Source organism: Nesoenas mayeri (assembly GCF_963082525.1).
Source record: "Nesoenas mayeri genome assembly, chromosome: 7".
Classification (NCBI taxonomy): domain Eukaryota; kingdom Metazoa; phylum Chordata; class Aves; order Columbiformes; family Columbidae; genus Nesoenas; species Nesoenas mayeri.
In genome coordinates, this window is record NC_137551.1 from 15,228,966 (window position 1) to 15,244,943 (window position 15,978).

General features: G+C 37.1%; 1 protein-coding gene across 1 annotated transcript in view; it reads left to right on the forward strand.

The window, feature by feature from the left end:
* The window catches only part of DLG5 (discs large MAGUK scaffold protein 5), a gene marked incomplete at both ends in the record, with an annotated part of 106,396 nt that extends 93,572 nt beyond the window's left edge, over positions 1–12,824 (forward strand). Inside the window, 12 exons of the mRNA XM_080347501.1 lie at positions 167–329; positions 1,256–1,389; positions 1,945–2,109; positions 2,485–2,668; positions 3,607–3,755; positions 4,051–4,221; positions 6,321–6,517; positions 7,240–7,383; positions 7,564–7,691; positions 8,464–8,573; positions 10,227–10,336; positions 12,721–12,824. Of these exons, the coding sequence (XP_080203627.1) occupies positions 167–329; positions 1,256–1,389; positions 1,945–2,109; positions 2,485–2,668; positions 3,607–3,755; positions 4,051–4,221; positions 6,321–6,517; positions 7,240–7,383; positions 7,564–7,691; positions 8,464–8,573; positions 10,227–10,336; positions 12,721–12,824 (1,759 nt within the window). The remainder of the gene's footprint in view (positions 1–166; positions 330–1,255; positions 1,390–1,944; positions 2,110–2,484; positions 2,669–3,606; positions 3,756–4,050; positions 4,222–6,320; positions 6,518–7,239; positions 7,384–7,563; positions 7,692–8,463; positions 8,574–10,226; positions 10,337–12,720) is intronic.
* Between the last annotated feature and the right edge of the window lie 3,154 nt (positions 12,825–15,978).

Genomic DNA, 15,978 nt, shown 5'->3' on the forward strand with positions numbered 1-15,978 from the left:
AAAGGAATGCATTTAAGAGTTGACAGTAATTTTTTTAAAAGTATCTGTTTAAACATATTTTTATTATTACGATTCAGACAGCCATAAAGTATTGCATGTAACTTTGAAATTGTGATGGTTCCAGTGCGATGTTGTCCAAATCAGTTTTAACTATCTCCTCTAAAAGGCCCTACATGGAAGAGCCACGTCATGTTAAAGTGCAGAAGGGTTCTGAGCCACTAGGCATTTCCATTGTGAGCGGAGAAAATGGTGGAATATTTGTCTCTAAAGTAACAGGTGGGAGCATTGCCCATCAAGCTGGCCTTGAATATGGTGATCAGTTACTAGAGGTAATTGTTTGCTTACTATTCCTATGGCTTAATGCATCAGTTCATGTGACTCCAGCCATAACTGCCTTCCCAAACAGAATATCTTGAGAAAGTGTGTGTGCTGTGAGAAATAGCAAAGTGTGCTTACTCTGTATTGTAATATTCCAGTAATTGTGACTGTTGTGGCTTTTTCATAAAATAATGTCAAGCTTTATCATAAAATGTCTTTTTATGGTAGATCTGATTGCATCTTGTATAAATATAACTCAATTTTAAACCAGCTAGTTTCAGTACTTAAAAATATATTGTCCCAACACCATGCTCTGCCTGATAAGGTGAGTAAATATTCAGGCAGCTGGCTTGTACCGAGTTTCATGCTGCTATTGCTGTGCCATATGCTTACCTGAGAATACCTGCTTTAAAAAGTACTCAGGTATGCTGCAGTCCTGTTTTTGCCTACAATATTAGGTTAACACATGGAAGAGCATTTTGTACAGAGCTGCTTTGCAAATGTTAGATTTGTTCATGCTGGTGTATGGTTAAAGCATCTTCTGTTGCACAGAGCGTGGATGATGCTACCATGGACCGGAATAGATCATGGATCGAAATTTATCTTTAAATCCTGAATTCATACAGATTGGTGATCTGAACCTGCTTGTATTTAGTCAGTGACAACAAATCATAAGACAGCTCAGAATAAATGTGTCTTTCAGTAGTAAAAAAGATTTTGAAACTCATGGTCAGGTTACCAAATAGTTTAAAATTACAGTGATTCCTTCCAAGGAGTAAATCCTAGGAATCATTGCTTAACAGCATTTCCAACCTATTTACCCTAGTGGAAATAAGTCAGCATGTAGACATTGAACTAATTAAGAGACTGGAAGAATTATTTTGCTAGTTTCCATTTGAAAACTTGACATTCTGGTTTGTGTTTTTTTCCCCCCTAGTTTAATGGAATCAATTTGAGAAATGCTACAGAGCAACAGGCTCGACTAATCATTGGACAGCAGTGTGATACCATTACTATTCTGGCTCAGTATAACCCACATATGTATCAGCTTGGCAATCATTCACGATCAAGGTAAGACTGGCTGAGCTTTGCAAAAACTACTCTCTGGTCCACACAATTATCTAGCTAGTAGATAACTTCTGTACAGATAATGTGTTTGCAAACATCAGCATGTTTGTGCTGATGAGAAGTGTGGTTGCTTAGAAAAATAATGTGTGGATACGTATTTGTCAAAAAAAAAAAGAAATATGCTTGATGCACCTACTATATTTTCTCTCTTGTTTAAGCATAATCTTCAGATACATTAAACTAAAGTCAAAGGTTACTTCTTCCTAGGATTATGAGATTCTAGTACTTTTATTTTTTTTTTAATAGCTGGAGTTGCCAAAAACTAATTAGAAAGGCCATATGACCTACTGAAATTATCCATCCCATTTTGATGCATGATCACGCTTCAAAACTGAGCTTTATCTTTCTCTTAGACTTATGGTCAACATATGTTACTTGGCATGCTGTTTTGGGATTTTTTTTTTCCTTTTTACTGCATGAAAAATACTTGGTGTTGGTGAAAAACTAACCACCAATCTTTTGTGGTGTGTGGGTTTTTTGTTTGTTTTATCCTCCTAGTTCTCGCCTAGAACCTGTGAGTAATCATTCCACCCCTCAAGGCAGTGGAGGTGCAACGCCTGACAATCATTCCGTGATCGATACTGTGAGTGAACAGGATGAAGGAACAATGACACCCCCATCCAAACAAACCACACCAACTACAAGTCCGCGGAATTCCTTAAGGTAGAGAGTCAAATTTTTGCCTTAGGGGAAAGAAAAAAAGTTCAAGGGTAGATGTGAAGGGTATTAAACAAAAAAGTGTATTTCTGGTTGAAATAAGTCAGCAGACAAGTTAAGTGGACCCCGGGATAAAAATACATATATTTTCTGACTGTTTTTGAAATATGGGGTCTGCAAGCAATGAAGAATGTTTACTACAAGATTGATTTAGTTAACAAAGTCTGTAGGGAACATCAGGTTTGTCTTACAAGGCTCTATCTCTAGGTGACTTATTTAGATAAGTAATTATGTATGTATATATATTTTAGATGGCTAGTTGATTATGTGTAATGCAAGTTTTTAACTTGAAGTACATGTGCTATTTCTCCCTATCAAAAGGGGCCCTGTGGACACAAATAAAAGGACCCCTGAACCTAGAACTGTTGTTGTTAAAAAATCCCAAGTGGATCTTGGGATCCAGATATGTGGTGGAAACCTCTATGGAATATTCGTCTCAGATGTAGATGATGATAGCCCAGCAAACGGACCTGATGGGCTAGTCTTGGGTGACATGATACTTGAGGTAAGCTTTTAAGAAAAGGCTGCAGCATACTAACAAAATGTCTAGATGGGTCTAAAGAGGGTGTTGCAGTCTCCAATGAGAGATTTTCTGTGAATTTTGAGTTCCTGCCACAAAACTTGGGTAAGAATGATGAGAATGCACAACCTCCATTCTGGCTGTGACACATGAAGAACTGGTTGATGTGGACCTGGAGAACTCCCACTGTTGAGCGTGCAAGCTGCCCACAAGTTTGAAGGACTAATGCATTTCTACTTGGAATTATGAACACCTGCTCTCTTATCTCTAAGTAATAAACCTTGAATCCAGTTGCTATACATAGTAGAAAGGCAAGGATATGAAAGATTTTACAAAACAGAGAAGAATATTGATCTTATCACTTTCAAATTCTAATGAGAGTTTGGGGAGAATGGTGCAATATGTCTTTGACTCTGCTTTCTGTATCTGAAAAACAATTACTTGACAGAACTGTTAAGGTGATAAACACATATGTCTTTATGACCTTTTTAGTTACAACTGAGCATTGAGACTGTGAGCACTGAGACTCTCCTATTGCACCTCTAGTATGCAGATAGAGATTTTGCTTTGTAATTGTGTTTCTGACTTCCCTCAGACCACTCACTTTCCTTAAAATCCACACTGGAAAGAATTTACTATTTTTGTGATTCTCAGTTTACACTAGGAAAACATTTTAAAGAAGTGCAGGCTGTCTCTCACAGTGCATGTCTGCTTTGTTTACTTGAGTATTTTGTTTTCCACCCCCATGTTTCAATCTCCTGCTATAGACATCTTAAGGTGAAAACTGCACTAGAGTTAAGTGGCAAGATTTACTTATATAGAGAGCTTGCCAGTGGGAAAAACAATGCATGTTTTTCAAGCTCACCTACTCCTATTGCTTATTAATATACAGCTTCACATCTGAGGTTTATTGTGTTTTGCAGTATGGGTCCATTGATATGCGTAATAAAACAGCTGAGGAAGCTTATCTTGAAATGTTGAAGCCTGGCGAAAACATCAAAATAAAGACTCAATATAGAATAGAAGAATTTAATAAAATAAAAGACCTTCCTGGAGATGGATTCTATATCAGGTATTCGAGTGTGACTGGTAATGACAGCATAAGACTGTTAGGATAATATGCTGACCACCATGAGAGAGATAATACATCAGTTTTACTACGTTTATAAAATTCAAAGTTTACTAATTTATCCCAACTAGTCTCTGACAGTGAGTAATCAACCTGTCATATAGTAACTCTGCACATTTCGCTGTGAACTTGAAATACAGTGTGCACCACTGATCTTTTGTTTCAAAATAAGTATGCGTGTTCTTCCCTTGAGTTGGTGAAGATCAGTTGCAGAGCCTATTTATGTCTTCCTTTCCAGAGCACTTTATGACCGTTTGGCAGAGGTGGAACAGGATTTAAGCTTTAAGAAGGATGACATTTTATATGTTGATGACACTCTACCACAGGGAAACTTTGGTTGCTGGATGGCTTGGCAGCTAGATGAGAATGCTCAGAAGCTGGAAAGAGGACAGATTCCAAGTAAATATATGTGAGTGACCTCAGTTACAGTATTTATCTTATGGTCTCTAAAAGTCTGACTAGTGAGGTGTGATAAAAAAGACTTGTTTGCTTTTATTCTTTCTGGGAGATAGTAATTCTTAGACATGTCATTTTAGGGATGGCATATTTTAATAACATTGAATTAAATATATTGCTCTATCAAGTTGTTTTCAATGCCAATAAATAGTTAACTAAAAATGGAAATGATATATAGATGAGTGTCATGATAAATAATTGAGACCAGTGCTGCTTAACTTCTTTGTGAGCAACATGGACAGTGGGATTCAGTGTACCCTCAGCAGGTTTCCCAATGACACCACACTGTGTGAGGCAGTCAACACACTGGATGGAAGGGATGCCATCTAGAGGGACCTTGGCAGGCTCGGGAGGTGGGCCTGTGTAAACTTCATGAAGTTCAACAAGGCCACATGCAAGGTCTTGCCCATGGGCCAGTGTAATGCCCAGCACAAACGTAGTCTGGGCAGAGAGTGGATTGAGGGAAGCCCTGAGGAGAAGGACTGGTTGGGGTGTTGGTTGATGGGAAGTTCAACATGACCTGGCCATGAGTGCTTGCAGCCCAGAAAGCCAACTGTATTCTGGGCTGCATCAAAAGAAGTGTGACCAGCAAGTCAAGGAAGGTGATTCTCCTCCTCTATTTCACTCTTGTGAGAGACCTTACCTGCAGTACTGTGTCCAGCTCTGGGGCCCCCAGCATAAGAAGGACATGGACCTGTTGGAGCATGAGTCCAAAGGGGGGCCATGAAGATGATCAGAGGGCAAGAGCATCTCTCCTGTCAAGAAGGGTTGAGAGGTGGGGTTGTTCAGCCTGGAGATCTTATAGCAGCCTTCCAATATATAGAGGGGACCTACAAGAAAGCTGGAGTGGGACTTTTTACAAGGACCCGTAGTGATAGGACAAGGGCTAATGGCTTTAAACGGAAAGAGGGTAGATTTAGATTAGATGTAAGGAAGAAATTCTTTACCATGAGGGTGGTGAGGCACTGAAACAGGCTGCCCGGAGAAGATGTGGATGCCCAGGCCAGGCTGGATGGGGCTTTGAGCAACTTGGTCTAGTGTAAGGGTATCCTTGCCCATGGTATGGAGGTTGGAACTAGATGATCTTTAAAGTCCCTTCCAACCCAAACCATTCTATGAAGTTCTATAATTCAATAACAAAAATGAGAGTAACTGCAGCAAAAATATATCCTTGATTCCAAGGTTATCACAGTTGTTCTTGGGAGCCATCAGTGGTTTTAGTTATTTGTGGACAGTGATGTTGCTATAAGACCGTGTATCCTTCACAATCTTAGAATGTTGGTAGAACAGTTAACAGGAATATGCAGGAACTAGAGGTTTTACATTGTTATTGAAACCATATTAGTTGTCACTCAGTGATTAGAATATTTTTTCCATGTTAAGATTATTGTTTTTCTGGTTCCTTTTCTTCCAGTAGCCTTCTCTCCATGTCATAACTTGAAATTCACCCTGACAGTGGTAGCAGTGGTGCTATGTGCAATGTGTGGAAGTACCATATATGCATACAGACTCATACACATCATTGATAGGCTTGTTACTGGAAGATAGATAGTAAAACCAACTACATTTTACATGTGTTATGTGGCCTAAATATTTGTGCACATATAAAATAAGACTGCATAAAATAAAACTGTTATTTTGGATTGCTAGTAAGTTTTTCACAAGGATGAGTATAGCGTGCAGTTTCATAGAAAGAATGGGGTCTCCACATCTGCGTGAGGCTCACTTGACTGGAAGGTGGGTGCACACTGCTGCTTCTGCCTTGGAGAATTTTGCCCTGCCTGTCAGAGTGGTCACCTCTTGTGCCATATTGCTAGAATATTTTTACTATAACAATCCTAAGGAAATAATGATAGTGTGAGGTTTTCAGCTGCCTATAATTTGTTTTATGTTAACATTTGTTTCTGATTAATTTTCTGTGATGAAGATATTTGTTCTAAGGCTTGAGATGAGCATTTCCAGTGCATTCCTGAAGCAGCAGTGATATTATTTGTTGAAGAAATTTATAAAAGATAACTTTAGATGCCAGCCAGTTGGTCTGTTTCATTATAGGATGGATCAGGAATTCTACAGGAGACACAGCATGTCTGAGGCTAAAGATGAAAACAGCTCATCTAAGACATTGTCAGCAGCAGCACGGAGGTCATTCTTCAGAAGAAAGCATAAACACAAGCGAAGTGGTTCCAAAGATGGAAAGGATTTACTGGCTCTTGATACAATCAGTACAGACTCAATTCCTTTCTTGGATGGCAAGTACCATTGTTATACTTGGGAGGGCTTTGCCTTCTCTTTAATTTTTAAGTGGCTGCAGCATGACATTTAAAAATAATGTTGGTTTCTGGTCAGTCTGAGTACAAATGGCAAGCATATGTCTGTTCACATTCATAACTTTTAATTTTTTTTTTATTATTATTAAATAACAAGCCAGAGTGTTTACATTTTTGGTAGTTTATTCCTAGATCTATTGGCATTAATATTTTGTTTGCAGAGGGTGATTGCTTTTTGATCCATGGTTTTGATCTTCCTTTCAACTATTTAATTTCTGTCCAGGTTGCTTAGTCTAGACAGAAATCCTGGGCACCTTCCAAAAATCTTCACTTCTCTGTCTTCACTTCTCTACAAAAGTCACGTTAGTTACAATGCTTACTTTCTTGGAAGAGCTCAACAAACCAAACCAGGGAAAACAAATATGGTGTCTTGTTTACACTTTTAAGAAAAAATAGGAATGATTGTTTTTTAAGTTTGAGTGGGGAGAAGCACCAGCCAGGTTCGGTAAGAAAAACATCTATTTTAAGATTGGTAAGAGGAGAAAAATGCCATAATGGCTAGTGACCATTTCTTATACTTGTCAAGGCCCTTATCCCTTGCCAGGGAGTTGTTTTCATAATTACCATTTAGGGTGCTTCTGTTTATCTGATGAATGCCAGGAAAATAATTTATACTTTTATAAGTAAACTTTCTCTGTGTATAGATTCTGCAAGTCTGGCATATCAGCGTGTACAGAAAGTGGACTGCACCTCTCCTAGGCCTGTCCTTATTCTAGGACCTTTACTTGATGCTGTGAAAGACATGTTGGTCAAAGAATCCCCTGGAAAATTTTGCAGATGTCCTCTGGGTAAGTACACAAATCTGACCAATTTATTCTTGTTTAGGGTACATGAAAGTAGCATCTACATAAGTGAACTATATTGTAGCACAAACATGGAAGAAAACCCAATAATCTGAATTTGCAGGCATTGCTTTGTTAGCCTTCGAATAGTCATTAAAGTCGATCTTTTCTGGTTCTGTGAAACAGAGGTTATGAAAGCTTCCCAACAAGCCATTGAACGGGGTGTGAAGGATTGTCTCTTTATCGATTATAAACGGAGGAGTGGACATTTTGATGTGACAACTGTAGCTTCAATAAAAGAGATAACAGAAAAGGTGAGTCACTTTTAATGCTGTAGTTCTTGGCAAAATTTTGAATGTATGGTCATATTATGTTGGGGAGATGGAAGTTATGTTAGCATTGTCCTCCTTTAAGCCATTCAGAGAATCATTCCCTGGGCCACTGAGTAAATAAAAAAATAAAAAAGGCAGATAACTGTTTAAATATTATTTTATATAAGCTCACCTTTGTAGAAACTCCTGTTGTTTTAGGGTGTTATTAAGTAAAGGTAGAACTTATTTTCTTAGATTCCATAGATTTCACCCCTAGCCCCGAAATGAGGATTTAAGTTTTTTAACTATTCCATTTAATGCAGTCATACAGAACATAAACATCATATTAATCCTAGAGACAGATGTTAATCAAAATCTGTATATTGCTTATAGTTTTCTGTCAAACGACACAGTCTTATTACTTTAATGCATGTGCTTGCTTATGACTTCTGAAAGAGAAAATGAATATGAGTATTTGGAAAAAATGTATTGCATATATTTCAATCTGAGTTCTCATTTCATTAGTTTTTCAAATACTTTTATTTCTATCAATGCATGCTTTTGGTACTATGAGTGGAATTTCTTGCAGTTTTTCATCTTCTGTCTTTTGTTATAAATCCTTTGGGTACGAATTGCTCAGTAGCCCCCAAATGCTATATATGTGGCAAAATTCTCTTGGGTTGCTATGATTTAAGTAGGGGAATAAATGGGGGATTTGCATGTGTGCTTGTGATCTTTAACTGAATGAGTGTTTTGCATTTACATTTGATCTTAGGATTGTCATTGTCTGCTTGACATCGCTCCTCATGCCATCGAACGGCTCCACAGTGTTCATATCTACCCTATTGTAATTTTTATTCGCTACAAAAATGCTAAACAAATCAAGTAAGTCTGTGAGGGTTATAGTTCAGGGACATTTGTTATAGCTTAAAATAAGCTTGTTACCTTTATTGTTTCTTTCATCCTAGTCATCTTAAATCTCTTTAAAATGTGGAAATTAATCCTTGTTAAAACTGCTGTTAGGTAAATAGTCTTAACTTCATTTTGGTTGCATGTCAATTAAGTGAATCTTTCAAAGGCAATGTAGACTAAACTGTATGTACTCCAGGATACACTCAGATCTTTCCTGCTCACCTTTTTATTTAAACTATAGATATGGGTTAGATCCATCAAGGATTAAGTGGTGACCATGACAAAGAGCTATTATTAATCTTCTCAGTGGGGATGTAGTATGTGTATGGATGCAGTACAAATAGATTCATAACCTCACCTTTTCCACCTTCATTCTCCAGTGAAAACAGCAAGGGACGTCCCCCTTTCCCATGGAGTGTATATAGTGTGGTCTTCTCGGGCAGTACTCTTTCAGTAATTGTGAATTTGCTGCTCAAATATAGCCAGGAACAGAACACAGTTACAAACCCTGGTCCCTCCCATAACGTTTAAGTAAGCCTTCACGCATTTCGATAGATTGATTTGGCAAAATGTGGCATAATCTCCCAAGATAAGTGTTAAGTATACTGTATCAACAAAACTGTTTCTTGTGTTATCTTCATTTTGAAAGTTGAAAACTTTTTATATTCTTGATCTGTAGTTAACTTTGAGAACTATGCATTTAATAAAGAACGTAAGTATCACCACTTTAACATAGAAGCGAGACATAAATCAATGTGGTGTATTTCATTACCACTGTAGGATCATGCACTTGAATGATAAATGGAACTGTCATGTCTTGAGCCCCTTTGGAAATGGAATGGTGACCATTAAGCTATTTCCCTTTTTGGGAAAGTGACAGAGAGTGATTGAACTAGACAAGCAAGAATTTCTAGCAGTAATCAAAATAAGATGCAGTGACACAATGTCTTTGTCTGTCATGAGCACCAAAGGTTTTTTTGAAACAGCCTTTTTGGTATAGCCTAAGTTCTAGTGGCATTCTCTGAAATGCTACACAGCAGTCTGCTTCCTTGGTCCTTCCAGGTCAGATTTGGAGGAGAGTGTTAGAGCCCTATATCAAAATTAAAATACTTTTTCCCCCCTTGCACTTGTATTTCTCTATATTTTTTCTTATTTTATTTCCAACAACATATATAATGGAAAAACAATTGTCTCAAAAATGTAAGATGACATAAAACATTCCATTTGCTCAATGCTTGATGCTTGAAGATCTTGAAAAGAGAGGTACTTGAGCCCAGCTTTTGTGTAGGGAGTACTGGAATATATATATATATAAAAGATGATGATCCAGCTTACATGAACTGGGAACTATTATTCTTTCTCAATCAACCACATCCCAATCTCTGAGACTTTAAAGCAACACTGTCTTGGTCTGATCACAAACAGAATTTGTTAGCACTGAAATGATCCTGATGACTATGCTGATACTGCTGAAACACAGTAGATGGCACTGTATGCACAGGATTATGCTTGCATGTTAATTAGCCTTTCACATTCCCCCAACTGCAGTTAATAATTACAAATCCATTAAAAAAAAAATTACTCTCACAGAAGGTTTTTCTTTTTTTCTTTCTTTTTTCTTTGCAGAGAGCAAAAAGACCCAATCTTCCTGAGGGACAAAGTTACACAAAAACATTCCAAAGAACAGTTTGAAACAGCTCAGAAAATAGAACAAGAGTATAGCAAGTACTTTACAGGTTAGTATTTAATCCGCATTTCACTAGGAACACAGTGGCAATTTAATCCATTTACACTGTAATTCAAAAGTTCTATCTTCCTTCAAAGAGCACTTTTTTGTTTGTTTGTATTTCATTCTACCTTCCCTTTTGGCAAACCCATGCTCTGGTGTTTTATTTTACTGGGAGAGGAAATCTCATGATAATAAGTACTGTCCCTTGCTTTTAAGTTTTTTTTGCTTTAGCATGTTATGAATCTAACAATCTAAAGAGATTCTGATAATGTTTTATTACAAGCCAGAAGTATGGTGTTGCAAGTTTTATACCATATAAGGAATATGCTTTCATTTTGTAATTGTAAAAATCAAAGAAAACCAAAGAAAAACAACAACAACAACCGAAAAAACCCTATAGTGTAAATTAAGGAACGATTTGTGAGCCATACTTTACATCTTTCCAGAAAGGAAAAACATTGTCAAAGTTTTATTAAGCTTGTATTGTAATTTGGAATAATTAAATTCAACTTCAGAGGCCTTTTTAACATCCTAAAGTATATTATATGAATCTTGGGTTGTAGTTAATACTGTATTTTTGCCAGAGAAAGAAAACTGTGTTTGAAAACTGGCTCTGCTTATTTCAGAGTATGTTTGTGTGGTTCCATGTACATTCAAAAGAGCAGGTTTAAAATTCTAGCCATCCTGATGTGAATGGCAACAAAACTTAAGAACAAAAACAAACCCCACACCACCACATAAAAAAGAACACCACTCCACCAGCCAAACCCCAGCTTTTCATCCCCCAAACAATGGAGTTTTTACAGAAATGTTCTGAGGCATACCTGCCAAGTGCAGGGGAAGGAAGGGGGTGTATTTAGTATAGAGCCAGCTCAGCTCGTCTTGAGAGGTTGCACAGTGTCAACAAAGTCAGTTACCTGGTACATTATAGTCATACAAATGTTAATTTAAATGATACGTACTAAACCTTCACAGAGATTGACCTGCACGTGGCCAGATTGCATCACCATGTGTTATCAACTGCTCCTTGTTAAATCATGTGTTGCATTTTAATTTCACCCTGATAGTGAAAGCAGCACTTCGTCCAAGAGGGCCCTACGTGTATCTTCTCACATGCCCTGTGAGAAGGGCCTCCCTCTGGTCCTGCCAAGGACAGTGGACTCCAGCTGTCATCAACATTTCCAGATGCTGGTAGTCAGAGAGTGTTGGTGTTCAAACTGCACTGACATTTAAGTTTGTTGAAATTATAATGTTGTGCATAAAATAAGCCTGTAAGATAGGCATGTTGCACATAGTAGCTTCCTGATGAAGCTATATGACACACTCTATCACCTGGGCTCTGTGACTGTTTCATGAGGTATATTTTTTTGACTAGTGACTCTTTTGTGTTGGGTTTGTTTCCTGTACCAACTTGTAAGCTTGATGTGCAGTCTGGATCACTTCCTCACTGCTATTTGTCACCTTTCATAGAGCTTGTCAATACCTGCATCTGTATCCAAACTCACATGACATCATTAACTGTAGTGTATACTGCAGAGTCAAGTGATTTTTTTTTTTTTATGTGAGATCAAATTCACTCTTAAAAAAATGGAAATTGTACCTTAAGCCTTATAAGACTTCCTGTATTTTTCCAGCATTAGTGGTAGCTGAGGCCAGAGCCTTTGCTGATGTATTTCTCAAGTCATGAAGTTACCAACTTTTAAGTCTTAAAGCTAATACATTCTCCTCTCCTGTGTCAGTGCTGGCATTTTATTTTTTGTGACTGTTACGTTTAGCAAGAATAGAATGCAAGGTGTCTGTTTATCTTTTGAACTGATTTTCAGGGAGTTGCTTGCTGTTGGCCTTTTGTTCTCTGAATGTAGTTGACAATAAGAACTACAATAGCAACTGCTGCTGTTTTATTTAGCTCAAAGATCTGTGAGCTGCCTCATAATTTGCTTCTAAGATTTTTAAATAGTGTCTAGTTGCTACAACTGTAGTCTCTATGTATATTACCACATAAATATAAAACTCTGAACAAACACCACATGCTGAACAGAGAAGGTTTATTATAGCAGGTTCTGACTTTGCCACCTGATGCTTCTGAAAAGAGTACATGGAAGCCTCTAAGAAGACAGTTGTCTTAGTTGATTATAGCTATCAGTTCTGTGACTTCTCGGGGTGTTTTAAGAGCTAGCAGAAGAAACTTTATATTGAATGCTTGACCTCTTTGCTCTGCTTATGCTTTTTCTTGTTTTAATAGAGTCATGCATCTGGCAAATATTGAATCAAGTAGGTTAATTATGATCTGTTGATAAACACTTTGCAGAAAAATGTAGAAGGCTGTTCTTCGTAATTAGTCATAACTGCTTGTTCCAGTCTCATTTGTGTGGTGGGGTTCTTTTTCTCCAGGCATTGTCCAGGGAGGAGCCCTTTCAAGCATTTGCACTCAGATTATGACAACTGTTGATCAGGAACAAAACAAAGTCCTGTGGATCCCAGCTGGCCCGCTGTAGACTTATGTCGCTGTGAAACTACTTTGTGGATGTAAATAACCAACTAACTTTCTATCCAAGGGACTCTGTCCATTTGTGTCTTTATAAAGATATCCGTAAGTGATTTCTGTTTCGTGAAGGGGAATGATAACACTGAACGCGCAGACCTGATGAGGCATGTGGGAAGGGGTAGATCACTGCACCAAGCTTGTCTCTTATGTCGTACGTGTACATGTGACAGGTTGTCACGAGGCGTTGAGACCTGCGTGTACTTGTCCATGAGTAATGAATTTAACAATGCTGCAAAACCCTGTAGAATGACAAGTTTACAAGAAATATTTTCAAAGTATTTGGTTGTTGCTGTTTACTTGAATGTCTTTCTGTGTTTTTCTTTTTTGTTGTTTTGTTTTTTAACTGTGTCCTTTCACTTAATGAGGTAACTCTCCAAAATGGAGTGAAATTTCTGAATAGAAGTGAATTGTTTATGCACAACGTGACTCTTAGTTGCAATTGTGACCATTTCTAAGCACGTTGTTGACTTGACAACCAGGTAATAATGTGGGATTGAATCGGTACGTCTTGGGAGTAAGCTCAGAAGGAAGTACACTCCTCTACAGGGCAGACCACTGTTTGTATCCTGTCAATGCTTGTCTGTCAAAGATATCATTTCTTGTTTTATGCATGAATCTAATATTTAAACGTCATAATATATCTGAACAATCCAAGCTTAATGTGTGTTGAGAAATAATAATTTTTGGTTGTTGGGCCTGGTTTAAGTACTGGTGGGGAAGAGTCGTAAGCTAGGCCTAGCATGCTGTGTTCTGTCACTTTTCAATACTGTAAATATGGAAAACTTATGTCGGTGCAATTACGCAGGGTAATTCTTAAGCTTTGTACTTCAGTGTGTAGCATTCACATAGATTGTTTTTATTTAAGTGAAGCCACAGCTTTAGGGCTTTGATTAAAAGCCTTTAGAAAGGTACTAAATTGTTAGTATTTTCACTGTCAAAAAATAAGTGATCGTTTAGTTTTGGTTGCAATACTTATTTACCTATTGTACCAAACTCCATTGTATCGGTTCCATTTTTGGTTTTTTTGCACTTCTGACTCTGTGTTCCTAACACAGGTTTTGTACCTGTCTCTTCTGTCTCTTGTGCCATGTTTCTTGGGTACTGTATTTTAATATTTTTAAAATATCATTTGGAGTAGAACTGCTTCTTGGTCACTGTTCCTAACATTTCAGTTTGTAGGGTTTCTAGTTTTACACTACAGGCTGTAGTTTTGCTTCTGTTTGTAGCTTTTTTAATTAAAAAAGGGATTTTTCTTGCACAGTTCTTCAAAGAAAGATCTGGTCCTAAATTTGAATTCTGTTTTAGAGATGCTATTTTATAGTTCAAAAGACTTCATATAGCATTTATATAATTAAATACTGTAGAGATTTTGAACTATAATACGTATATATATAGTATTTTATATAGTATTATACCATACTATTATAATACTATATATATATAAATTAAAAGTAGGAAATGGTATTGATTAGTAAGTAGTCAAAGTACTTCTCATGGTGAGGGACAGCAGTTGTTTTTTGTTTATCTCATTTTTTGTTTGTTTGTTTTTTAAAGTTTGAAGTCAGAGTAAACTCCAGTGGTACAACTGAAACAGACAGGTACTGTTCTGATATGGATTTTCTGTACTAAAATAAAAATGTCACTTTGTATCAAAAAAAAAAAAGTTAAAGAAACTGATTACTAAATAAAGGTCAATTTCTATAACTTGACTTGTGCGTAAAAGGTGCTTATAGCTAATGTTCTTCTTGACTCTGTTTAGTTGAGTCCTTATATAAGGTTTTACTTTCTATCTAAAATTGGCGCATATAGGTTCAAGTGCCCACCTTGAGAGGAATGAGTTTTGATTTTGTGTTTTTGCCAAGCCTTGCGTACTTTACTACTAAAGATGTTCAACAACTGCAGGACACAAGTGAGATGTTGTTTTCTGTTAACATATTTTTAACTTTCTGACCCAGTGGTGATAAGGGTTTCAAGCAGAAATGCAGTTAATTGGATGGAGGCTTTAACAGGAGAACAAGTCTATCACTGTTATTTTCAAGAGCATCACTGAACAGTGGGGAAAACCTAACAGGTGAAAACATGAATCATTTAGCTTAAAGGCACATTAAAGAGTTTTGTGCCTCAGTTTTTACGCTTCAGGCAGACCATCCTGTTTCATTGAGTTATCTGAAAGCTTAGGGAAGGTAATTACTGTGTATATTAACTTTTCTGCTTCATCAATTGCTTTATTCTCAGATGCCAGATAGTCAGCTTCAGCATGAACCAGATTGTCTTGTAATCTGCATACCTAGTAATAGCCATCAATCATAAGACAGGACTTGTACCTTATCTGCTTTTCTTGGAAAAAAACACCAAGGTGCTATAATCTAATAAAGGATGAAGAAAATGAGAATAGGCAGGTTCTGGCAGGTCAGTAACAGCCATACCTTACATGTCTTCTAAATGCAACAAAGTAGAATTGAAGTCTTGATTAAACACTAGAAAGATTCCTTTCACTCAGATCAAGAGCTTCCTGATACATCATTTTATTTTATAATACTACATGCTGGAGCTAGATTTGGCCATCATTCTGAAAAGAGTAATGTTGTCCAGGTGTTTAAATAAAGATATAATTCTGTGGATATTTTAAAAATAATTTAAATGTAATATAGCTAAACAACAAAAGCCTGAAAACTTCACCCTCATGCTTATAAGCCACCCTGCAGCATCTTTTAACTTTATTTCTCCATAGCTAAACTGACATAAAATGGCTGAAGATAACTGCAGCCCATATGTTTGATCTGTTGTTAATATGCTGATGGGCATCTGCTTGCTTTCAAACTTTTGCATTATCTTCATATTGACCTGAATTGCAGGGCAAGTGTTTGTCAGATCCAGAATACACTCTGACAGCTGCCAACCTCTCCACCTCAGATAAGGGTCCCTTTTCAGTGTCTAGTAAATTGGAAGGCCATATCACAATCCCTTCCAGTGAATGCAAACATTGCTGTAAGCAGCTTTGAAAAGCTTTTCCAGTTGCATCTTGTATGGGTGTATTCTTGGTTGAAGTACAGTCTTGTAATGTTTTCTAGACATATGTATAAGACTCCAGGTAGTTTCTAAGA